The sequence below is a fragment of the Vipera ursinii genome (assembly GCF_947247035.1).
Source record: "Vipera ursinii genome assembly, chromosome: 10".
Classification (NCBI taxonomy): Eukaryota; Metazoa; Chordata; class Lepidosauria; order Squamata; family Viperidae; genus Vipera; species Vipera ursinii.
In genome coordinates, this window is record NC_139520.1 from 17,042,187 (window position 1) to 17,066,675 (window position 24,489).

Genomic DNA, 24,489 nt, shown 5'->3' on the forward strand with positions numbered 1-24,489 from the left:
TACTGGGGTGTTGGTTATGAATAAACTGCATTTCACCCTTTCCCCTATATTGTTTACTTAAGAGAGAGAAAAAAATCATTTTCCCTTTTCCGCGAAATGAATCCTTATTGTTAAAAAAGGACCCCAAAGAATTCCTTTCTGAAAATAATCCCAACGTCCAATACATCAGTTACTTGATGAGCTGGGTCTTCTGTAGAGTTTGTTTGTTTGTTCTCCCGGTTCAATACCTTGCCTTTATCCATCACCAAAATGCGGTCGCACTCTTTAATGGTGTTTAAGCGATGTGCTATTGTCAAGACTGTGCAGTTTACAAGTGTTTCTTGGTTGGCCCTCTGAATCTGCGTATCTGTCTCAGAATCCATAGAAGCGGTGGCTTCGTCAAGGAGGATAATCTGCGGGGAGAATTCACACAGGTTGGGCAGTGGTCTTCTTTTGCTACAAGGGCAAGTAAGGGAAAGAAAAGTAGCCAAGGCAACTCGCCAACTGGAGGGCTGATGCGCAAAGATGGCCTTGCAATTATTGCCTATGGAAATTCTCTGTCATCCAGGTCATGACTGTCCCAAGGGCGCTTTTTCAAAAGGCAACGGGACTTTTGTTTTTCCTTGAAGACGTTTCGCTTCTCATCCCAGAAGCTTCTTCAGTTCTGACTGAATGGTGGAGGATGGAAGGATTTATAGTCCTTGCAGTCATCTGTTGGTTAGCACTTTTTCCGAGAGTTGTGGAAGCCCCTTGGAGGTTTATCTGTGCCCTCAAGGTCACCTGGATAGTGTTAGAGTGAATAATTAAACACCCATTTGCACGATTTTTGGTGACCCCGAGGACACAGATAAACCTCTAAGTGGCTTCCAGGACTTTCAGAAAGAGTGCTAACGACCAGATGACTACAAGGAATATAAATGCTTCCATCCTCCACCATTCAGGCAGAACTGAAGAAGCTTCTGGGATGAGAAGTGAAACATCCTCAAGGAAAAACAAAGTCCAGTTGCCTTTTGAAAAAGCACCTTTGGGTTTTACAATGACTGTAATGCATTGATGAACTGCGGTTGGCTTCGTTTGGAATTAAGGTCCTGTGTGAACCTAGACATATTAAAATGTGCAGAAGACACACGTTGCACAAACAAAGATAACTGCGGTTTATTCCAATACCCCTAAATATTGTGTTGTGTGAATCAAGGCTTTGTTGTTGGTGTTGGTTTTCAAACATGTTTTTGACTTAATAACAGAATAATAGTGTTGGAAGGGGACCTTGGAGGTCTTCTAGTCCAACCCCCTGCTCAGACAGGAAATCCTATACTGTTTCAGACAAATGGTTGTCCAATCTCTTCATCTGGAGATTGTCTGGAGTACTTTTCTTGGTAAGGTTTTTCAGAGGTGGCTTGCCATTGCCTCCTTCCTAGGGTGGAGAGAAAGTGACTGGCCTAAGGTCAGCCAGCTGGTTTTGTGCCCAAGGCTGGACTAGAACTCAGACAGTCTCCTGGCTTCTAGACTGGTGCCTTCAAAACTGCAACATACTGGCTCTAGTGCAGGGGTCCCCAACCCCCGGTCCGTGGATTGATACCGGGCCACGGCGTGCCAGCAACTGATCCACATAAACAAGCAAAGCCCCATCCGTGGGATGCAGGCAGCACCGAAAATCACACACACTCCAGTCCACGGAAAAACCTCTCTCCATGGAACCGGTCCCTGGTGCCCAAAAGGTTGGGGGCCTCTGCTCTAATGAATCAAGGCTGCAAATGTCCTAAACCAGGGGTCGGCAACCTCGGCTCTTTTATGACTCGTGGACTTCAACTCCCAGAATTCCTGAGCCAGCTATGCTGGCTCAGGAATTCTGGGAGTTGAAGTCCACGAGTCATAAAAGAGCCGAGGTTGCCGACCCCTGTCCTAAACAAAACATTCCTGGCTTTGCTTAGCAAAGACAGAAGCAGCTCTTTGGGCTGTGCAAAGAGTCTCCTGTTTCCTGGAATAACCTGGCCAGGGATCTCTGCCTATGATCATGTGTACTCACCCAAGTGGAGTACCAGAAATGGAACAATCCATTGTTTCTGTAGAGATCTCTCTCCTTTTCAATGTGCTCATGAACCCTTCCGGTAATTAAAATATTATGCCTGGACGTTCCTCCGGGCAGGCAGTTCTAAGATCATTCATAAAGATTTCAGCTATAATATATATGCATATTTACACTGGATGATGTTCTATAGATTTGAGAGAAGCCAAAAGGGCTTTACAGCGCGGTAGACAACAAAAATGTCAGAAGAAATATTTTTGGAACGAAAAGCAGGATGCCAAGCAGAGATACAGAGCAAGCCTGTTGTTCCTTAGAGCCTATTTAACCAAACAAATATTTGGATTCCTTATTAACAAGATCAGGCAGGTAGAGCTGGCGTTTTTTGCAAGCGGAGAGGGCCTGCTGGCCCTTTAAACAACAGCACCATCTTCCATATGAATAAAGAACAGCAGTTCCGGGGACAGCAATGGCCAGAAAGGGAGCAGAACCAGGCCTTTTGAATAGACCAGAATTGGTTGGAATAGAGGCAGGACTGTTCCACATGACCAGATGAACAAAATAAAATAAAAACATGATTATGGCAGCGTTGGAACTGCCGTGTAATTTAAACAGTCCGTCATCAACTGTAAAACTAGCTGAAAATGCAGACTGAACAACCTGTTAGCTTCGAGAGACTCTCAAGGGTTCAAGACCAGCCGGAATAAAGTCAGATCCCGGCAGGAACTCACTTTTGAGTTTCGCAGGAGGGCTCTTGCCAGAGACAGCAGCTGTCGTTCCCCCACTGAAAAATTTTCCCCGTTTTCCACCACTTCTGCCTCCAGCTTTCCTGGCAGTTTGGAAACCTAAAGCAAGGGGGAGGGGGGGAGGGAAAGGAAAATGCCCCTTAGCTGAAACGTTCTCTTAGATGCTCACAATAGTTGAAGGCAGATGTAAATGGAGCGTGCGGTAAGTGATGAAAATGCTGGGAGACAGGCAAGGGGGAAGGCACAGCAGAGAGAGAGAGAGAGAGAGAGAGAGAGAGAGAGAGAGAGAGAGAGAGAGAGAGAGAGAGAGAGAGAGAGAGAGAGAGAGAGAGAGAGAGAGAGAGATGGTCCATGTAACGTTTTGCAGGGCAACCAACATCTAGGGATTGGGGACACCTTTTTTCTCCAACAAATAATCTCCATTCGATGGTGAAATATTATAGAATAAGTAGATAAACTTGGTTCATTTCTTAGGAAGGTGAACAGTTGTCATAAAATTTGCCTTCTGGTGTTAAAGGATCCAATGATAGATAACTTGTTTGAATCTATCTATCTATCTATCTATCTATCTATCTATCTATCTATCTATCTATCTATCTCTATATTTATATCTTTATCAATCTATATCTGTATCTATCTATCATCTATCTATCTATCTATCTATCTATCTATCTATCTATCTATCTATCTATCTATCTATCTAATCTCTATATTTATATCTTTATCTATCTGTATCTATATCTATAGATATATTATACAGATTCAGAAATACCTGTATCTGTATCTATATACCCCCCTCTCTCTCTTTCTGTCTCTATCTATTGTCTCTCCATACATCTTTATGTCTATCGATATTATCCCTATCTCTAATGATCTATTGACCTACTCATTCCACGTGCGGTCTTTCTTTTTATAACCAACAGATCATAATGCGGTGTCAAAAACACAAACATACCTTGTCCTTCATAAACGTTTGGTTCAGAACTTGCCAAATTTGATCGTCAGTGTGGTTAAGAAAAGGATCTAGGTTGTACCTGCAAGGTAGGAATCGGTTGCAAAGAAATAAATTGTGCACGCCAAGGAAAACATAACTCTAGCATTATTAGTAGGCTGTCCCAGTGCTCATGATTATTTTGCAAATCAGGCTAAATGTAGAGACGTGGAATCAAACTCTACTAAGAAGGTTCCAGAAGTAGAATCTTTGGATGGCTGAAGTTGGAAGAATCCATTCACTTGTGTCCGACTCTTGGCGATTGTATGGGACAGGTCTCTCCACATCTTCTGATCTTCCACTACTTCTTTGAGTTTTTCTATGCCAGGTGTAGGCAACCTTTGTTCTTTTATGACTTGTGGACTTTAACTTCCAGAATTCCTGAACCCGCATGGCTCAGCTTGGAAACTCTCCCTTTCCCCTCAGCATGGCTGGCTCAGGAAATCTCGGAGTTGAAGTCCATGAGTCATAAAAGAGCCAAGGTTGCCTACCCCTGTTCTATGCTCTGGCTGGTGTCAGCTAGGCTATTTGGTAAATTAATATACAACATTGCCTCTATTTTTCCCCCACTTATGCTGAACACACTTCAGAGAAACCCATTCTTGATGGAAGTCAAAAGAGATAATGTACCCTTGCATCCCACCTACCCCCCAAAAAATCAAACCACCAAGTTTTCAATCCTTTGTTATTGCTGAGAGTGAGTGCTTGCAATCTTGCGGCCTTCCACGATATGTTTCATCAAGATAGTGAAAACAATCTTATGTCCCAATATGGTTGGTTTGAGTTGAAATGGGCCTTTTAGGGCAAAGCAGCTACGAACCCTGGTTTAGCATCAGTTGATCCAGTAGTAATCATTCATGGAATTAGCAGCAGGATGTGGCTTCACCCAGCGTTAAATTCCCTAAGCCACCTTCTGGCTTAACGTGGTGATGAATCTATTGGCTGTGTTTGCATATAATATAATGGAGAACTGTGTGGGATGAGTTTTCATAACCAGCCCAGCAAAAAGGGAGGAAGACCAATAAGCCCAGGGGATAAAGACCATTACAAGGCTTGGCCCTATCCCAATTTAATCAACGGAGTCATTATAACTCACAACGCAGGAGAGTCTCTGCCATAAGGTGGTAAGACTAGCAATGATTAGACCCAGGACCTGGTTTTCATTGGCCCAGGCCCAGGGATTGTGTGGGTGTAATGGAGAGCGGAAACAAATGGGAAAGAGATAAATGGAGTATTAAGGGAGTAGGAGGTTCAAAATAGGTTTCTCGGTTCTGGAAAAGAACAAAGCAAAAGGGAAAAATTAATTCAAAATAAGCCTGCCTTGTTTGGTGTAGGATCTACTGGAAAGAAACCCTGGCAGGCCTGACAAATTCGACTGCAGGTAGTCCTTGACTTACAACAGTGGTTGTTCAAAGTTACAACGGCACTGAAAAAAGTGATTTATGACCGTTTTCCACACTTACGACCGTTGCAGCACCCCCCAGGGTGACCTGACCAAAATTCGAACACTTGGCAATTGGTTCTTATTTATGACGGTTGGGACGCTCCGGGGTCACATGATGCCCTTTTGTGACCTTCTTCCGAGCAAAGTCAACGGGGAAGCTAGATTCGCTTAGCAACCATGTCACTAACTTGAGAACTGCACTGATCCGCTTAACCGTGCCAAGAAAGGTTGCAAATTGGGTCAGAACTCACTTAACAGCTGTCCCGCTTAGCAACAGAAAAGTTGAGCTCAATTGTGGTCATAAGTCAAGGATTACCCTCCTGCCAGGGAAATTACTTCTGTACCCTTTAGTTTTCTCCTTGCCTTCTTGAAAAGGGCTAAGATGGAGTGTCATCCCAAGGACCCAGAGAAGATACAAATGCACTTATAATAAAAATGATCCGAGAGTTTGGCTCGTAAAAGATAAGAGACGAAATAGCAGTCAGTTGAGGAGTCCTTAGGTGCAAATAACGAATCACACAGGGCCATCATTTGTAGCCTGTCTGTGTAGTCACCCTACTTTGTAATCCAGAGATCATCAGTCCTTTGGATTCCTTTTTAAAAGAGGGCCTGGAAACTTTCATTAGCGGTCTGCTTTTGCTTTGGCAGGAAATCTAAAGGTAATGGAATCTCTGAAGATTTTACTTGGCTAGTCATTACCGACTCTAGGGGGGCACTGTTTATCTCCGTTTCAAGGCCATTGAGTCAGCACTGCTGGAAGACTTTTCCATGGGTCATATGGTCACGGAGCACTTTTCCTTCCCACCAAAGTGGTACCTATTTATCTACTCGCATTTGCATGCTTTCAAACTGTTAGGTCAGCAGGAGCTGGAGCTAGGATGAGAACTCACCCCGTTGCATGGCGCTGGGTCTTGAACCTGGACTGCCAGTTTTCCAGCTGACAAACCCAGTGTCTTAATTACTGAGCCACTTCACTGCCCCTCCCCCCCCAAAAAAAATAAACAGCAGGAAAGGTTAATGGATAATGGCAACGGCTACCTTATTGTACCTACAAACAGAACCGGATCCTGCGGGATGATGGACAGCTTTGAACGTAAAGATTCCAGGCTAATGCTGCAGGAGTCAATCCCATCAATGATGATGGTGCCAGATGTTGGTTCCACGAGTCGAAACAGAGCACTCCCCAAAGAGGACTTTCCTGCAAGATTTGAACAATGCCAACCTGGGTCCCTTTTAAATGAGCTTTCCCCCATCATTTTAAAAATCTGCCAGGCCAAAGATGCCGGCATCCGAGGGCCAAGAAATATTTTTCTGGAAATCTAGTGCAAGAGAATTTAGATTCTACACCACAAAACTTAGGGTATCCCAAAAAGTCTCGGTGCAGGCTTGAGCTTTAAAAGCTTCACATTTTAGTGAAGCTTTCAAAGCTTAAAAATGGCACTAAACCTTCTGGGACACTCTCTTTGTGTTACTAGGATTAGAAAGGATAAACTGGATGTGGCAAAGTATTTGATTAAAGAACCTTCCGATCTTGGAACAGGCTGTGTCCACCCTCAGAATGGGTCTGTTTTGAGTTTTAAAAAAAGTCTATTCTTTCAAGGTTGGATTATTCCATGATGGAAATTTTTTTGCAGATCTCTATGATGCAAGATGACCTCGAGGAAGCCACTTTCTTCTCGAAAGTAATAAGAGAGCATTTTTCCTCTGTCATCGGGGATGTTTCTTGGAGGAGGCAATACGTTTTTCTACTTCTGTATAGCCCGGGATGTGTTGACCCAAGCTTTCTTCCCTCCTTGTTTTCCACTGGGTCAGGGGTCTCCAGCCTTGGCTACCTTAAGACTTGTGGACTGGGGAACTCATGGAGTTGGTCCACAAGGCTTAAAGTTGGCAAGTTTGGAAGTCCCTGCATTAGAAAAAGTACAGCAAGAACACAGATTCAAAAGATTTGGGAACCAGAGAGAGAGAGAGAGAAAGGGAGAGGGAGGGAGGGAGGGAGACAGAGAGGGGGGTGGGGGGAAGGAGGGAGGGAGAGAGAAAGGGGGAGGGAGGGAGAGGGAGAGGGAGAGGGAGAGGGAGAGGGAGAGAGAGAGGGGTGAGGGGGAAGGAGGGAGGGGGAGAGAGAGAAAAAGGGGAGGGAGGGAGAGGGAGGGGGTGAGGGGGAAGGAGAGGGAGGGAGAGGGAGAGAGAGAGGGAGAGAGGGAGAGGGGTGAGGGGGAAGGAGGGAGGGGGAGAGAGAGAGAGAAAGGGAGAGGGAGGGAGAGGGAGGGAGAGGGAGAGGGAGAGAGAGAGAGAGAGAGAGAGAGAGAGAGAGAGAGAGAGAGAGAGAGAGAATAAACCTGAACATTTGTCTGAAGGCTTGTAGAAGTGCAGGTGGCCCCAAATAACACCACTTTAAATGAATTTAAACTGAATCCGATAGATTCAGGTTAAGTCAAATTCTCACCGGTCTCACCTGCTACTTACTCTCTGAGCTCTTCCTCCTGTCTCCCAAGGTCATTCTCACATACCATTACAAAACCAAAGGATGCCATACCTTCCCTTGGTAAAAGTAAAAACTGGATCTAGGACAAAATTGTTTTTTTTTTTTATTGTTCTGCCAGTTCAGGTTAAAAAAGTTATTTATTCCCTTTCTTGGTCTTTCCAATGCCTGCCCATTTACTCCCATATCTTGAGTGAACCATAAAGAAACAGGCATTTCATTATCTGTACGACGTACAAAGCAATCGATAGAATAGGTTGTACCTGAACCGGTCCTGCCAATGATCCCGATTTTTTCTTTAGCGTGAATGTGGATGTTGATGTCATGGAGGACAGTGGGAGTGTTTTCTCGGTATTTCATCTGATAGTTCTTAAAAATGATTTCCCCCTTATCAGGCCAGTCTGGGGGAGGGATGACCCCTGGAGGGGTCTTTGATCCCTCTGGGGTGCATTTCTGAAGGAAACAAAGAAAGAGCATCTGGAATCCATATCCGTCAGAACCAAAGTTACGGATGCTTAATCCTACTTTTATTATCAAGTTTCCGTAACGGAATATTGCAAATCTGAATGCATGTCTTCCCTCTCCTCCTTTATCTTCAGGAGAAGTAGGGAACATCAAAGGTGAAGTGCTTTCTTAGTTTTATTATTTTTTTTAAATTTTACATTCAGATATTTGTGAAGCAATACAGTACAGTGGTTGGGTAATCAAAGGTAAACAATAGCAAATAACAAGTTATTTGTAAATAGCTCAAGTTGCATCAACAAAGATTCCCTCTCCGATTCCCTTAGTTATAACATAATCAAATTAATCAAATTAATGCATTTCTGATGGTGGCCTAGTCAATTAAAAGAATTTTCAATATATTTTCACTTATACATACCAATGTCCTGTTTTTAAGTTTTACCTAATTGCAATAGAATATTCTAGAATAGCCTGTGATATATAAAAGAAAACTTAATTTTTGGGTAACCCTCATTTCCCTATTTCAATAAAAAGTAATTATCCTGTCTACAAAAGTTACATTGTTCATTTCAAAACATTCTTATTTTTTTAAAAGTAAATTCTATTTGTCATCTTAACAATTCACTAATTATTAGAAAAATATCTTTTGTTATATCTTTCCAAATTCTATAATATGCATCGATTCTAATAGCCAACTTTCCTTTGCCTTAGACACCTAAAGGTTAAATATAAAATCAATTTATATCTATATCATTACAACTAATATATTCTATATGTCATCTTAATAGTTCATCAATGATTAATATACTGTCTTTTATTATATCATTCCAGATTCTATAATATAGTTCAGAGTTATATTCTAAAAGCTTAATTTTGTTTTCCCTTACACAAAAAAGGTGCTTTCTTAATTTACATTTCTGCTTTCAACACAAATTTCTTTTGTTTGACCGCTTTCTTATTTGGGCCTTTGTCCTTCTGTTTCCCAAGATTATTGTTACTGCCCATTTAGGGTATCATAGTTAGCGAGCGATTGGAATTACCAGAAATTGGACATTTTCATAAATTGAGGCTGAAACTGTTTGTTGTAATTTATGGCATTGATCCAAGAGACATTTTAAAAATAATGTTCGGGGGATAAATTTATGAAAAAGAAACCACCCCCAAAATAAAAAAAAAAATAACCCAGTTCTCTTTCACCTAAGATTTAAAACCGATGTTTGGTGTAATTATAGCAGAGGATACTTGACATTTGAGTCACTCTCAGTTATAAGAAGAAATGGGAAATTAGATTTATAAACTAGTAAATGCCAATTCAGTACTGAGTCTACGCCAGCATTTCAACCAACTTCTATTGATTTATGCCTTCATGTTCTCTGGATTTCTGCAAATCTTATTTTTGGGCTTGGGGGCGCACGAAAAGCGAAATGGAAATCTCGACATTCATTTCTCTGATGAGGAACGTTTCTTACCAAAATGTATTCTGTTATCTGCTCCACAGAAGTAAATCTGGCTTGTACTTCGATGCACGATCTCACACATACTTGAAGAAGCCCACTCAGCTAGAAAAAACAATGGAGGAAAGAGAGAGCAGAGGAAAGTTGACTAGAGAGAGAGATCTTTTGAAAGGACAAATCCAATCAGTTCCAGCACAGTTACTTAGGCATCTGGTACAAACAAACCACAGTACCGTAGACTTGCATGAACAGGCAGCATACATATGTGGCCTCAATGAATAAACCAGGAATGAATTTAAAAGATTAGAGAAATTCACGATGGATAAGCCTATCAGTAGTTACCATTCAAAAATCCCATTTCACAAGTTGGCAATCTCTTGACTCGTACTGTGGGTGAACAGTAGCCAGGATGCTGCTGTACACCTGTCCTGTTTAAGACATTCTGACAACTGTTATGGAACCAGACTACTAGATAAATGCAGAGCTGATCCAACTTGGAACTTCTCATCTTCTGAAATTCACGTGAATGTGATTAGGAATTTCCTTTTTGGAAATGTGCTGGAAGGGTAGATCAACTCTTGACCATGACTGTCCAATCTCTTCTTAAAATTATCTCCAGTGTTGGAGCACCCACAGATTCTGGAGGCAAGTCGTTCCACTGATATTATTTTAACTGTCAGGAAATTTCTCCTTTGTTCTAGGTTGGTTCTCTCCTTGATTAGTTTCCATCCATTGTTTCTTTTCCTGCCTTCTGGTACTTTGGAGAATAATAGGTTGACACCCCCCCTTTTCTTTGTGGCAGCCCCTCTAATATTGGGACACTGCTATCATATCACCTCTAGTCCTTCTTTTCATGAAACTAGACATATCCAATTCCAGCAAACGTTCTCTATATGTTTTAGCCTCCAGTCCCCGAATCATCTTTGTTGCTCTTCTCTGCACTCTTTCTAGGGTCTCGATATATTTTTTTTCTTACAAATATCTTACAAGTAACAACAGCTCACCTGTGGCAGATCTTTTGCTTATCCCTTTACATTTTTTAGTGTCATTCATATGTTGTTCAATACAGGATTGGCCCTACTCTTGGGCCAGGACAGGATGAAGCCATGATATCAAAGGACACAGCAGCTTCCCCCAAGTAAGCGATAAATGTTTTCAAGACTCACAAGAGTGTAGTAAGGTGATAGGGGAGAAAGTGTTCTACCACAGACGTGGGCATATGTCAGACTTGCAGGAGTTACATTGTTTTGTGTTTCTGTGTGTGATATTTTTAATTGGTATCCTGAGACTCACCATATGGAGACAACTGCACGAGATTGTGCTCCGTGAATGTTTTTAACAATCCGCTTCGGGACTGCAATAATATGCATTTGAAAAACGAGATGAGCTTAGGATGGGAAAACACGGGTTTTTACCTGGAGAGAATAAGATAGAGCCAAGCCTTTTTCTGCAGTACTGATAGAAGAATGGCTGAGGACCACACACAGGGCTACAATCAACGTCATGAAGCTCATGAGAATATCTGTCCTCAGTGCAAACCATCGTAGTGCATAGTTAAACATAATGAAATGGTTTGAGTTTTCGTTATTCAAGACCCTAAAACTGAAACGAAAGTAAGAATGAGTTGTTCAATAGTTGTCTTGCATTTATAGAAGAGAATATTTGTAGCTCAAGGTTGAACTCTCCTTGGTGCTCTTTGAGTTTGGTGGTTTTCTTGCACGTTTCACTCCCAAACTAGGTAACATCATCAGTGCTAGAAGGGAGTAGGATTTGCTCTCTGTTTATATATAAGTGACTGGCCCAGTCAGTAATGGTAGGAATATTCCTGGTAGTTCCTTGATATTCTTGCTGGTTCCACCAAGAATATTCCCACCAACACTCATAGGGGGCAAGTGAGGAACCTTAAGAGGTGACAGTGTTATCTTCAGCAGGCTGGTGCTGAACTGCACAAATTAACAGTCAGGAGGAAGAGGAGAAGAAGAAGAGAGAGGAGGAGAAGGAGGAGATGAAGGAAGAGGACGAGGAGATGAAAGAGGAAGAGGAGAAAGAGAAAGAGGAGATGGAGGAAGAGGAAGAGAGGAGGAGATGGAGAAGGAGGAGGAGGAAGAGGAGGAGGAGATAGAAGAGGAGGAGGAGGAGGAGATGGAGGAGGAGGAGAAGGAGGAGGAGGAATGAACCTTTACTGAAGCACATGCACACAGTGAATGTTATGTCAAGGTTTTATCACCCTTCTAGCTATCGCCTCTTTCCAGTGGTAATTCCTGAGCCAGCCATGCGGAGGAGAAATGGAGAGGTTTCCAAGCTGAGCCATGCTGGCTCAGGAATTCTGGGAGTTGAAGTCCACGAGTCATAAAAGAGCCAAGGTTGCCTACCCCTGGGTTAGAGGCTTTTTCAGTGAGCCTCAGATTCTGCCAGAAATTGCCAGAAGGCTTGAATGTTCAATTCTGTTGCTTTAGAAACCAGATCTTAAGAATAGTTTAATGGTCGCAAAAGAATATAAAGTGCTCTCAGGGAGGTGGGGTGGTTCATATACGGCTGCACTTAGGGACAATCCTGAGAATCCACAGGGCAATCAGAGAGCTTTCCTGCAGCTCAGCATTTTCTGCAAATGGAAAACCCTTGGATATCTCCCACTTAGGCAGCACAATAGCAGAGTGGCTTCATCAATTTCACGGCAGGTACAAGATAGGTGCTCAGGTGGAAAGTAGTAAAACAACTGTACTTAAAGAGAGTGGAGAGGTGGGTAGTGAAAGAAAAAGAAAAAAACCAGCATGATTTGGGCCCAGAAAACTTACCGATTTATGTAGTCCTCTGTCTTGTTGAAGGCACGGATGGTACTAAGACCTTGGATTGAAGAGGTGATCAAACACAACCACAGAGATCGGCTGATGTTCTCAATTCGTTTGAGGTCTTGGATGGTGTTCTGAAAAATACTGTAATGGAATGCACAATCACGTGCCCCACTATATATGCAGAGTGGGAGGAGGTGGGATCTGTTGCTATGCGATCAACCAGCTCCCCTGTGCTGTTTTCCCATTGGGGCCCGAGGCCAAGTGGCAGAGCCAAGTCTTGAGGGTCTTATGAAAGGATAGGAGGGTAGAGGCCAACCTCACATCAGGGGGGAGGGAAAGATATTCCGTAACAGCAGAGAAGGCCCTCCTTCTGGACCTCAACAGCTGGAATAATCAGGCCGATGGGACCCGCATCGTGCCTCCTCTGACAGCATGAGTGGGACAGGTGAATTCCAGTGGAATGAGGCAGTCCCTCAAGTAACCTGGCCATATGCCATGAAAGGCTTTAAAGGTGATCACCAACACTTTGAATTGCACCCTTAAGCAGACTGGCAACCAATGCAGCTCAGGGAGTTGTAGGGCCCCCCAAAACTGCCCATGCCTAACCGCATAAGTTGGTCCCAGGTCTCCATGGGATTGAGACTGTGGCAGTAACTATCCTCGAAGATGGAAGTATTACCAGATGGGGTTTGGGTATTAATGTTTGAATCAGTCCAGGGCTTGTGAATTCCCTTCTGCAGATGAAAAACCTGGAATTGGGACGGGGATCGACAGGGGCGTCTCACGACCACAGATCTGAACATCCGCAGATGGATCTCTGCAGCTCTCACTTAGACGGAGGATAAGAGCCAACGTTCGGAAAGGCAGAACTTCCCACTTACTGGAAGAGCAGAATGAAAATGATCATTAGGACCACCATGCTGATGAGGAGGTAAGGAAAGATGATGGCGACAATGGTGAAAATGGCCAGGACTCCAAAACACTGCAGCAGGAAGTTCTCCAGGTAAAACGGCAACCGCGTATCCACTTCGTCCACATCCTTAGAGAAACGGTTCATGATTCTGCCGGTGGGATTGGTATCGAAGAAATTCATTGGACTCGCCAAGACCTGTAGATAAATGAGGCAGGTGTTGGGGGAGGAGAGAGCACTGCAATACACGACAAACAACGTAGAACAACAATAGCGACACCATAAGTCTTTTGTGGCGCTCAGTTTTTGGATGGCAGAAATAGGTCAGCTTCACCTAAGCGTCAGCATAAATGCAAAACAAGGCCTTCTCTTCTTTCTCCCCCCAATAACTGGGAGAGATTTTAAATGCTATTTTGTGAAGGAGAAAAAAAGAGGGAATGGTTGGATCCATTTCTAATAACATGTCCTTGGAGAAAGAGTTCCTAACCAATAAGAAGCACCGCCCTAGAATTACAGAGCTAGAAATAAAGCTTTCTGCTAGAAATGAGCATTTTTGCAGACTCTTAATATCTGTTTCAGCTAAGTGCAAAAGAATGGAACAACGTGGTTGGATTCTCAGAAAATATGGCACTAGCATTCCTCCTTTCTCTGCCAAATTATGCTAGTCTTCCTTGGCCAAGGTGACCTCCAGGCTAGAGGACTTCAATTCCCAGAATTCTTACTTATGTTTAAGTGAGTTGGGAAATTCTGGCAGAAGAAATTTATGCAGGTAGAAAGGGGAAGGCTCTTTACAGATGGTCGAGCTGCACCCACCCAGATGGCAAAACCAGCCATAATTTGAGCAGAACGGTCCAACCAGATCCTTCGCTGGAAAGAAACTCCCGCGGAGAATTTAATTGACTTGGAAGAAAACTACTTTCCGGTAGCAGATTGTTAGCCGTAAGTGGATTCAGGCCACAAACCTTTCCTAAACGTTTGTTCTCTGCTTCTCTGAAATTCATCAAAAAGTTATAGTCTTTTCTAAGCTTTAGTGTTATTGGTTCCTTGCTCCAGCCTTATTTATTTAATATGTTATTTTTGCTGTATTTCATGCCTGTCTGTCTGTCTGTCTGTCTGTCTGTCTACCTACCTACCTACCTACCTCTATCTATCATCCTATCTATCTATCATCTATCTATCTATCTATCTATCTATCTATCTATCTATCTATCTATCTATCTATCATTAATATTTACAATCTGAGCCAATCCTAGCAGATTCTGAGAAAGATACAACACAGTCAAAGAGAAACCTTTACAGAAGAGGCCATTTATTTACCCCTGGCAAATGTTCAGAAGACCTGTAGGGTAGGGGCCGTCCTTACTTGTGGGGACAGATTGTTCCACAATGACAGCCACCCCAAGAAGGCCTGTTGCATCCTCACTAGTAACCCCCTTGGGAATAAGCAACCCTCCATTGCATCTTCTGGACAAGACACAAAGTCTCTGATGGGCCACACTGGACTCTGGATTGAGTGCACACACTATGTTAAGGCACAGCTTATTGAATAATTGCTGAAGTGCTGTTGGAGAGCAACCATTCCGGTCAGGAGAAGGGATCAAGAGGGAGATTATCTGGAATTGTTATTTAAACACAAGAGAGCAAGTTCTGACACACACATCCCCCATCCTTTTCTTTGAGTCTTATCTAGTCTTTCCCAGGCAAAATCTCCCAATCTGGGGGAGATTCCTGTAGAATAGGCATAGAATACTAAAGTAGCTTGTTTGAATTCTACAAGTGTGGATCTGGTGGTTTGTGCCTGATGGGCACCGGATGACTTTCTCCCATCCCTCCCCCAAATCCCAAATTTAGGTTTATGAAATCAACTTTGCTTCATGCTCCCTGTCAAAAACAACAACAACAAAAATTGGAATCACAATGATGGTTAACCAAAGGTTAGTGGTACCTTGTAAAACATGGTGTTATGGAGGTCTGAGGCACCTCGTAAGGTCAACTTAGTGAAACCATAACTTTTGATGAAACTCAGGACAGTAAGGGCAACCACACTCATCCCAAAGACCAGCTGGTAGAAATGAAGCTGAGGATTGTTGGTGATGCTGCCCTCATTACAGGTTGTGTTTCGAGGATAGCTACACGTCGTGTTCTAAAGAACAGATTTGAAACAAAAAAAGAGAAGCTTTTCCTTTTTTCTTAAATAGGAGATGGGGGGAAAAGGAACATCAATTATATAACATTCTCTGTCAAGACAGATTTCCAAAACAAAACTTATGGAATTAAGTCTTAGAGACTGCTTTCTACTGCACAAGAAAAGAGGATTTGTGTAAGATATCTAGTAGAGTTGAGTTGAGTAGAGTAGAGTAGAGTAGAGTAGAGTAGAGTAGAGTAGAGTAGAGTAGAGTTGAGTTGAATAGAAGAATAGAATAGAATAGAATAGAATAGAATAGAATAGAATAGAATAGAATAGAATAGAATAGAGCTGGAAGGGACCTTGGAGGTCTTCTAGTCCAGCCCCCTGCTCAAGCAGGAGACCCTACACCATCTCAGGTGAATTCTGGGAGCTGAGGTCCACAGTCAGGGACACCCCTGACATAAACAGAATAATAATTTGATGCCAAATGGCACTTACTTACCCCAGATCCTTGGTTTAACCAGTAACTCAACCACCAGTTGCTGAAGAATGAGCTGGCAATCATCAGAACAAAGAGAAGAATGATGACAAACCACAACAGGAAACCTAGAAGGAAATGTAGACATGGGATGTCAAACTGTGTTCCTGAGGCTATGAAGGCTGAGTTCACAGAACCTCTGAACAAGGTAAGGTAAAGAGCTAATGGCCGCATTTGCACAACGTGCCAAAGGGTATTGAAGATGTCCCCCTGAATGGAAATGAAATGTTTGCGGGCAAATCACCAAGCTCAGAGAGCAAACCAACATCATGCTAAACTTAGTTAGCTTTGGCAGTTAGTAATGTTGGTGAACTGTTGTGTGGCTTAGCCTGTTGTGAGAAGGCAGCCTGTTCTGTTAGTTCATGATCCAATAAATAACGTGAAGGGTTCGAATTCCCATTCTATTTAAATCTAAAAGATCTCAATCTTCTACCCATTCTATTTGGAAGATAGATTTTTCCCAAAGATGATTTAAATTCCCACCACATTTCTTTGGCACATTGTTCCCTCATATCCAGAAATTATATAGGTCTGTTTGTGTGTCCATGGATATGTATATATACCAGTGATGGCGAACCTTTCAGAGACTGAGTGCCCAAACTGCAACCCCAAACCCACTTATGTATTGTCAGATGCCAGGTGGGCATGGGCCATTGGGTGGGTGTGGCTCATTGAGTGGGCGTGGCTGCAGTGGTAATGGCAGACTGGGTGGGACTAAAAAGTTCAATCAATCAACTCCAACTTTGCAAGATCTTTTTTTTTTCCCCGTGAGAAGTTGAAGTTGCTTGATTGAAACTTTTGTTCTCTTTCACATGGCAGCAGAGGCCTAAAGCGAAAAGGTTTTATAAAACCCAGCTGAAGGCCTAAGGACTAGGGCGATGGTGCGTGTGCCCACTGAGAGGGCTCTGCGTGCCACCTGTGGCACCCGTGCCATAGGTTCGCCACCACGGATATATACCCTTCCTCCCACACACCTGGATGACTTTTGCAGGAATTTAATCATGAACAAATGTATTTAAGAAAATGTGCAACCGGTTATGGCATATACCTCCAGATGCCTTGATGTACATGTGGTAGGTTTCCCATCTAATTGAACCTTCTGCCTTCTCCTCTTTTTGAACAAGCTGGTCTTCAGGAGCTGTGGCAGAAAATCATCAAGCACTTATTCGCACCACAACGTTACTCAGAGATGACAAATCCCATACGTTTCAAGCAAAGTTGGACGTGCGTCGAGCCTATCTACACAAACGAACATTTGCAACTTCACATGAGACTTTACAAATGCACACACTCTCCCCGCCCTGCCAGCTGCCATTCCCCGCTCTGCCCCCCCAGGATGAAGCCATATGGAAAATGCTCCTTTTGTTTCTCTAATGGCTGTTGAATGAATGGAAGCCCGTGACGCGAATGCAATTGAAGAGGACATTGATTTACCTGAAGAGATCAATACTGCCAACAGCTGGGATGCAAAACCCAATTGATTTTCTTATTCACCTCTTTTGATGGTGAACAAAGCAGAGGCAGGTCACAAGGAAAACTGCCCAAGGGGCTAATTTAGCTTGGAGTTTGAGCTTGTTTTTTTCTTTTCCATTTCCTCTTCTGAACTTTTTTAGGCACAGAATTCACTAGGCCTCTCTCTGTGGTCTTTTACTTAATTTGGATTTATTTATCTTTTTTTGGGGGGGGGGTGTGGCATTTCCAGAACTTCCATTCGGTCGGGGAAAGCACCTCTGGCATGCCTTTTCCTTAAATTCACTTGAGGAAATATGATGAGCCTTTATAGACGGGCAGTGGGGTGGCTCCGTGGTTAAGACGCTGGGTTTTTCTGCCAGAAAGCCGGCAGCCCAGGTTCAAAATCTGAGCACCATGTGATGGGATGAGCTCCTGTCCTTACCTCAGCTCCTGCCAATCTGGCAGGTCGAAAGCATGCAAATGCAAGTAGATAAATAGGTACCACTTCAGTGGGAAGGTAACAGCACTCTGTGATGTCATGCTGGCCACATGACCTTGGGAATTCTTCAGACAGCCCTGGCTAAATGGCCTTGAAAGAAAAATGTGCACTGCCTTTTATAGTAAGCTACAACTTACCTTTAAAGAGGATTGGTTTCTAGCCTACTAGAGTATGTTCGTGGCCTCGTAGCACTTCTTTCTTACAATTCGAGAAAACGGTGGAGGAGCCCCATCTAGTTCAATGTTTCCCAACCTTAGCAATTTTATGTGGACTTCAACTCCCAGAATTCCCCAGCCAGCCTTGTCTTTGTCTTCCATGACCGGTCATGTTCCGTGACCAAGATCATCATGTGACTATCACGTGAAGCCATACTATTATTGGTTTGAACATCGCAGGACGAGTCAACCCAGCAATTGTTCTGTTAAACCAAGTCTAGAACCCAGCACTAGGTTTCCCAAGCTAGAACACCCTTATTACAAATAAAGTCTACCAATGAGGTTGTCCTACCAAAATAATTTTGTTTCTAGAATTATAACATGAATGGACATGAAGTGGAGATTGAAATAAGCTATTTGCTCACTACTTCTTCAGCAAGGTAACTATCTTGCTTAAGTGTATCAAGTATTTAGTGCAGGGGTCCGTGGACCAGTACCGGGCCACGGCATGCCAGCAACCGGTCTGCACAAACAAGCAAAGCCCCATCCATTGGATGCAGGCAGCAGACAAAACCAAGCCCCCTCCGTTCTGCAGAAAAACCTCTCTCCACGGAACCGGTCCCTGGTGCCCAAAAGATTGGGGACCTCTGATTTAGTGTGTAATAATACTTTGATGCCAACCTAGCAGCTCGAAAGCACGTAAAAATGCAAGTAGAAAAATAGGGACCACTCTGGTGGGAAGGTAACAGCGTTCCGTGCGCCTTTGGCGTCTAGTCATGCCGGCCACATGACCATGGAGACATCCTCGGACAAGCGTTGGCTCTTCGGCTTTGAAACAGAGATGAGCACTGGCCCCTAGAGTCAGAAACGACTAGCACACATGTGCGGGGGAACCTTTACCTTTACCTAATACTTTGATGAAGGGAAAAAAGCATCCTTATTTCACTTTGCAACATTCGTTTCACCTCAAAAGTACTCAGGCCCAATCTTGAAGCAGTTATCTAAGCAAGCCTGGCTGCTTTTGCACTACACAGAGGCTGACAGTGAGATTTGGGGGGATTTAATCGTGCGAGAAGACAAAGTGAAACGTACTTCTGACTGTCCCTTCTTCAAGGTCTTTCTCAGTCTCTGTATCATCATGCTTATCAAATTCTGGGGAGATAAAAAGTGAGGGAAAAGTCAAGCTAAAACGTACGATGGCTAAAATACAAAGGAGGGGGGGAAAAAATCAATTTTACCAGGGTCTTTCACTTCTGCGGAAGAGATGTCTGAATCGTAATCCTGAATGTCTCTCTTTTTCATTGATTTGTCTGAAGATGGCGAAAGGAATAGGTTGTTTTCAATCTGAAGTAAACAAAGTCAAAAGTTTTCATTTGACACTGAAGAAGCCCAGCTAGATCAAGTACAACATCTGTCTCACCTAGAGGTGAGGAACGATGCTCTCCCCCTCCCCCATCTTTATGACTTGTGGACTTCAACTCCCAGAATTTGCAGGAATTTGCATTCCTGGCTGGCTCAGGAATTCTAAGAGTCTACAAGTCATGAAAGGGCCATTGTTCCCCATTCCTGGTCTAAGCCAGAGGACAGCCCACAACCTGGTCTTGAGGATAACAACCCCTATTCTTCTTTGTTTTTCTCTAGCATCTGATTAGTTATTTTAGCAATTGTTTCTAAAGACTATTGATTCTTCTTAGTCCTGACAGTTTTTCTCATCTGTTAAGAATACAAAAATACCCTTGTTTATTCAACCTCAAGTCAGTTTAGTCCAATAGCTTGTTATCTCTACAACAGAGGTCCCCAACCTTTTGGGCACCAGGGACCAGTTACGTGGAGAGAGATTTTTCTGTGGACTGGTGAGTACGTGGTTTTGTGTGCTTTGCTTGTTTGTGTGGACCGGTTACTGGCATGCCGTGGCCCAGTACTGGTCCACAGAGCAGAGGTTAGGGACCCCTGACCTACAACATCTAAGTAGACATTTCCTGGAAGCCCACAAGCTCAACCTGGCTGTTACTTCCTGATAATGTTCTCCAGCAATTGTTTTCATTGCCTTTCTGAGTCAGGGGCTACTCTTAAGCTACCTTTATCATTGGGCCATAGATATCATCATTTAGACTGCACAATGACTAGCCTTCCAGATGTTGTTAGAGTACAGTTCCTATCACACACTGCTGTTATCCATACTAGCAAAGAGGGGTCCTTGGTGCTCTCTGAGCTTGCTTGTTTGCTTGCAGATGTTTCATTACCCAAACTAGGTAACATCATCGGAGCCAGCTTGGGTAATGAAACATCTGCAAGAAAACAAGCAAGCTCAGAGAGGACCAAGGACCCCTCCTTGCCAGCATGAATAACAGCAGTGTGTGATAGGAACTGTAGTCTACCCTGAGCTACAAATATTCTCCTTTATTGCTACTAGCAAAGGGCTTATGGAAGTTGAGATTCCACAGTAACTGGACCTGCTATTACTCACATTATTATAATAAACCCTTTTTGCACATGATTATCTCTAAAGCTGTGCCTCTTTGCCTACCCCTCATTTTGCTTTGTCGTTTTTACATGCACCAGAGGTGTTGCATTGTGGGGTTGAGCCCTTGAGGCACATGCCTGGAATATTACAACACACACAGAAAAGTATCACAGTATTGCATATGATACTGATCGCATGAGTCACGTCCTCTTTGCTCTCCACACAGATGCTGCTGTTGTGCATTTTCTCTCCATCTGCGCACGGTTCAAAAAGTTTGTGCAAAAGTTCAAAAGTTTGCGAGGTGGAAATCTCAGAGTAGTGCCTGTATTGGCGAGGTGCATAAACCACTTTGTTCTTTGCACTTGTGCTTGGGAAGTGTGGGTTAGGCATTAAAATATAACAGAATAGCAGAGGTATTCTAATCCAAATCCTTGCTCAAGCAGAAAACCCTGTATGTTTGTCCAGTTTCTTGAATTCCTCTGTCCTACAAAATGGGTGCTGGGAAATCACAAAGGCATCAAAAGCTTCAAGTGCTATGCTGGATCGGAAGAAAGTTCTTCTAGAACAGGGCTCCCCAACCTCCAGTCCGTGGATCAGTACCGGTCCACGGCAAGCCAGCAACTGGTCTGCACAAACAAGCGTGGGATGCAGGCAGCACACAAAACCACGCCCTCTCCGGTCAGCAGAAAAACCTCTCTCCACGGAGTGGGTCCTTGGTGCCCAAAAGGTTGGGGACTTCTGATCTAGAACCAGCTTTCACCAGTACAGGAGAACTAACTTTGGGATGCTAATAGGCAGCAGCACAAAATAAGGACTGAGAGCGGAAACCCACAATGACGTCTTCTGCGCGCTGATTATAAAAGAGTTGAGCATAATGGCCCTGGGCTTTCATCAGCTGTGCATGGGTACCGCTTTCCGATATCTCCCCGCCTTCTAGCAAGATGATTTGATCACAGAACTGCAGGTACTGTGGACATTAAGGAAAGAGAAAAGAATTGGTAAACTCATGAGCAGGTTCCGGGGTTGGTATATTAGGATCCACCTTTATACAGGTGTCCCTGATTTACGACCACCGCGGAGCCCAAATTTTTGAAGTTCCAATGAAAGTAGTTGAACAGCTCAGAGTGAACTGAAACAGTTTCTGACATCAAATTGGATTCGAGCTGGAACTGAATTGGATCGTAAATTTCAATCAAACCAAAAGAAAAAATGGATTTTGCCAGATTTATACATATTTCAGTCTCTCTCTCTCTCTCTCTCTCTCTCTCTCTCTCTCTCTCTCTCTCTCTCTCTCTCTCTCTCTCTCTCTCTCTCTCACACACACACACACACACACACACACACAAACACACATACACAAACACACACACAAAAGCAGAGGCAGAGACACAGAGACACATGCACACAATGGGAAAAAGATAGACAATTAAAGTACATAAAGGTATAGAGACGGAGAGGCAGGGATTATTTCTGTTCAACAGAAAAAGAGTGTCAATTTTAGGAAATATGTTTTATAGGCCACAGCCTGGTTTCTTAGACTTGGCTGAAACAGCAACACTATTGTAGGGAAAAAAAATATCTCAACAAACTGCTATCGCTTTGGGAAGAGCGTGCAGTCTGTAAGCCCCAAAGACTCAAAAAGAATTCAAATTCTCCTGTTCTTTAGAATGAGGAGGATCTTTTTGTTTCAAATGGATCAATGGCTCTACAGAGAATTGCAAGCCTTCTCTGCCCTCTGCTGGCGTGGAGAAGTTATTTTGCTTTTTCAAGAGGGGAGGAGGGAAGAAGTAAAGGAATAAAACTGCAGGAATTGTTTCTTGTGTTTTTTTATAAGTCTTTTAACGACGAAAAATAAAACCCGAGCAGCGGACTCAGAAGACCCACAAACATTGCCTCTGCCATGGGAAAGATGGGTGGTTTGCTGACCTCAGTTCTCTAACCAACAATCGCTGCTTGAAAAACCAAACCAGGCCACCCACCTCCCAACCTCATTGTAAGGCAGGGGTCTTCAAACCTGGCCCTTTTATGACTTGTGGACTTCAACTCCCAGAATTCCTCAGCCAGCAAAGCCAGCCAAAAAAAAAAAAAGCCAGCAAAGCCAGCAAAGCAAACCTGGCTGAGGAATTCTGGGAGTTGAAGTCCACAAGTCATAAAAGGGCCAAGTTTGAAGACCCCTGTTATAAGGCATGGCCAAATGCTCTAATTCATTTTCTGCGATGTTAAGACTCATTGCGCAATTGCCTCTCTTCGGGGGCATAAAACCCAGACTGCTTGTTACTTTTAAACTAATAGCACACTTACTCTACAAATGTAGGCCATTATGAAAGAAATGTTCACACACCGGAGGGAAATATTAACAGCGCTGAAGAGGCCCTAATGGTTTGCAGGATTTTTTTTAAAAAAAAATGGGGGAGGGAATTGAGGGTTGGTGGTAGAAAACAGCTCGGGGAACGAATATTGCTTGGTATTCAAGACGTACTGATCAAGAAAGATTAAAAAGAGAGAGACAGAATAGAACTGAATATTCTGGGAAGAAAGTGAGACTAAAAATGTTTTTGAGGTCCCAGGGCAATAAGGTTTTTCAAATTATTTAAAAACACACAAACAAAAAGAGCCTTGGTGGAGCAGTGGGCTAATGCCTCCTTAAGTCACACCAGCTGCCTGCAATTAGTGCAGGTTCGAGTCCCACCAGGCTCAAGGTTGACTCAGCCTTCCATCCTTCCCAGGTAGGTAAAATGAGGACCCAGATTGTTGGGGGCAATTAAGCTGACTTTGTAATAATGCCGCTTGGGTGTGTGTGTGTGAAAGCCCTAACAAGCAGGCATATACATAGAATGAAGGCTACTGCTAAGCTTGTAAGCCGCCCTGAGTCTTCGGAAAAGGGCGGGATATAAATGGAATTAAAATAAAATAAATAAATAAATAAAATAAACAAACCCAAAAGCATTTTAGAAATGATAACAGGTTTTTTTTTAAAAAAATTTCCCAAAAAAGCAGAATCCATATTGCAAAAATGATATGTCCTTGACTTACGACAGTTCATTTACTGCCCGTTCGAAGTTACAACGGAGCTGAAAAAAAGTGACTTATGACCGTTTTTCACACTTACGACCGTTGCAGCATTCCCCCCCGGTCACGTGATCAAAACTCGGACCCTTGGCAACGGACTCACACTTAGGACGGTCGCAGCGTCCCGGGGATCACGTGATCCCCTTCTGCAACCCACTGACAAGCCAAGTCAATGGGGAAGTCGGATTTACTTAACAGCCGTGTTGCTAACTTAGCAACCGCAGTGATTCACTTCAGAGCTGCATCAAAAAAGGTCGAAAAATGGGGCAAAACTCACTTAACAAATGTCTCGCTTAGCGACAGAAAATTTGGGGCTCAGTTGTGGTTGTAAGCTGAGGACTACTTGTATTGGATTTGTTTCACCCCAAACTCCACCCTGGGTGTGTTTCTGATTTGGGCTGCCATTCCCTATGAAGTTCTTTCCCATTTCTTTCAGCAATTCATTTACCTGCAGCTGATGAGACACCAGAAGGATGGTTTTTCCCTTCAGAGCTTTTTTAATGCATTGTTCAAAAATATGGCTTCCAACTTGAGCATCCAAGGCGGACAAAGGGTCGTCCAATAAATAAATATCTCGGTTTGCATACACTGCCCGAGCCAAAGTGATTCTCTGCTTTTGACCTCCAGACAGCGTCATGCCCCCTTCTCCTATCTTTTTTAAAAAAACAAAAAACAGAATGGATGCAACAATCAAACTCAAATGTATAATACTCATATAACCGCTTAATAAAAGGGTTTCTAGCTCTGTTAGAATGTGAACATTGTGTGTCACTGTCAGGTTATGAAATTTTCCTCCATTTATGAGAAACATTCAGGTTACTGATTCCTTATTCCATAGACCAGGGGTAGGCAACCTTGGCTCTTTGATGACTCGTGGACTTCAACTCCCAGAATTCCTGAGCCA

At 43.3% G+C, this 24,489-nt stretch overlaps 1 protein-coding gene and 1 long non-coding RNA gene across 2 annotated transcripts in view; both read right to left on the reverse strand.

The window, feature by feature from the left end:
* Positions 1–24,489, reverse strand: part of LOC310645094 — a 296,214-nt gene that overhangs the window by 87,091 nt on the left and 184,634 nt on the right. The window lies entirely within an intron of this gene.
* Positions 1–24,489, reverse strand: part of LOC310644900 (ATP-binding cassette sub-family C member 12-like) — a gene marked incomplete at both ends in the record, with an annotated part of 41,816 nt that overhangs the window by 764 nt on the left and 16,563 nt on the right. The window contains 15 exons of the mRNA XM_083370233.1: positions 228–392; positions 2,734–2,847; positions 3,704–3,782; positions 6,222–6,381; positions 7,926–8,115; positions 9,594–9,683; positions 10,994–11,180; positions 12,374–12,511; positions 13,252–13,478; positions 15,911–16,014; positions 16,995–17,084; positions 19,145–19,204; positions 19,291–19,396; positions 21,349–21,483; positions 24,034–24,233. Of these exons, the coding sequence (XP_083226359.1) occupies positions 228–392; positions 2,734–2,847; positions 3,704–3,782; positions 6,222–6,381; positions 7,926–8,115; positions 9,594–9,683; positions 10,994–11,180; positions 12,374–12,511; positions 13,252–13,478; positions 15,911–16,014; positions 16,995–17,084; positions 19,145–19,204; positions 19,291–19,396; positions 21,349–21,483; positions 24,034–24,233 (2,045 nt within the window). The remainder of the gene's footprint in view (positions 1–227; positions 393–2,733; positions 2,848–3,703; positions 3,783–6,221; positions 6,382–7,925; positions 8,116–9,593; positions 9,684–10,993; positions 11,181–12,373; positions 12,512–13,251; positions 13,479–15,910; positions 16,015–16,994; positions 17,085–19,144; positions 19,205–19,290; positions 19,397–21,348; positions 21,484–24,033; positions 24,234–24,489) is intronic.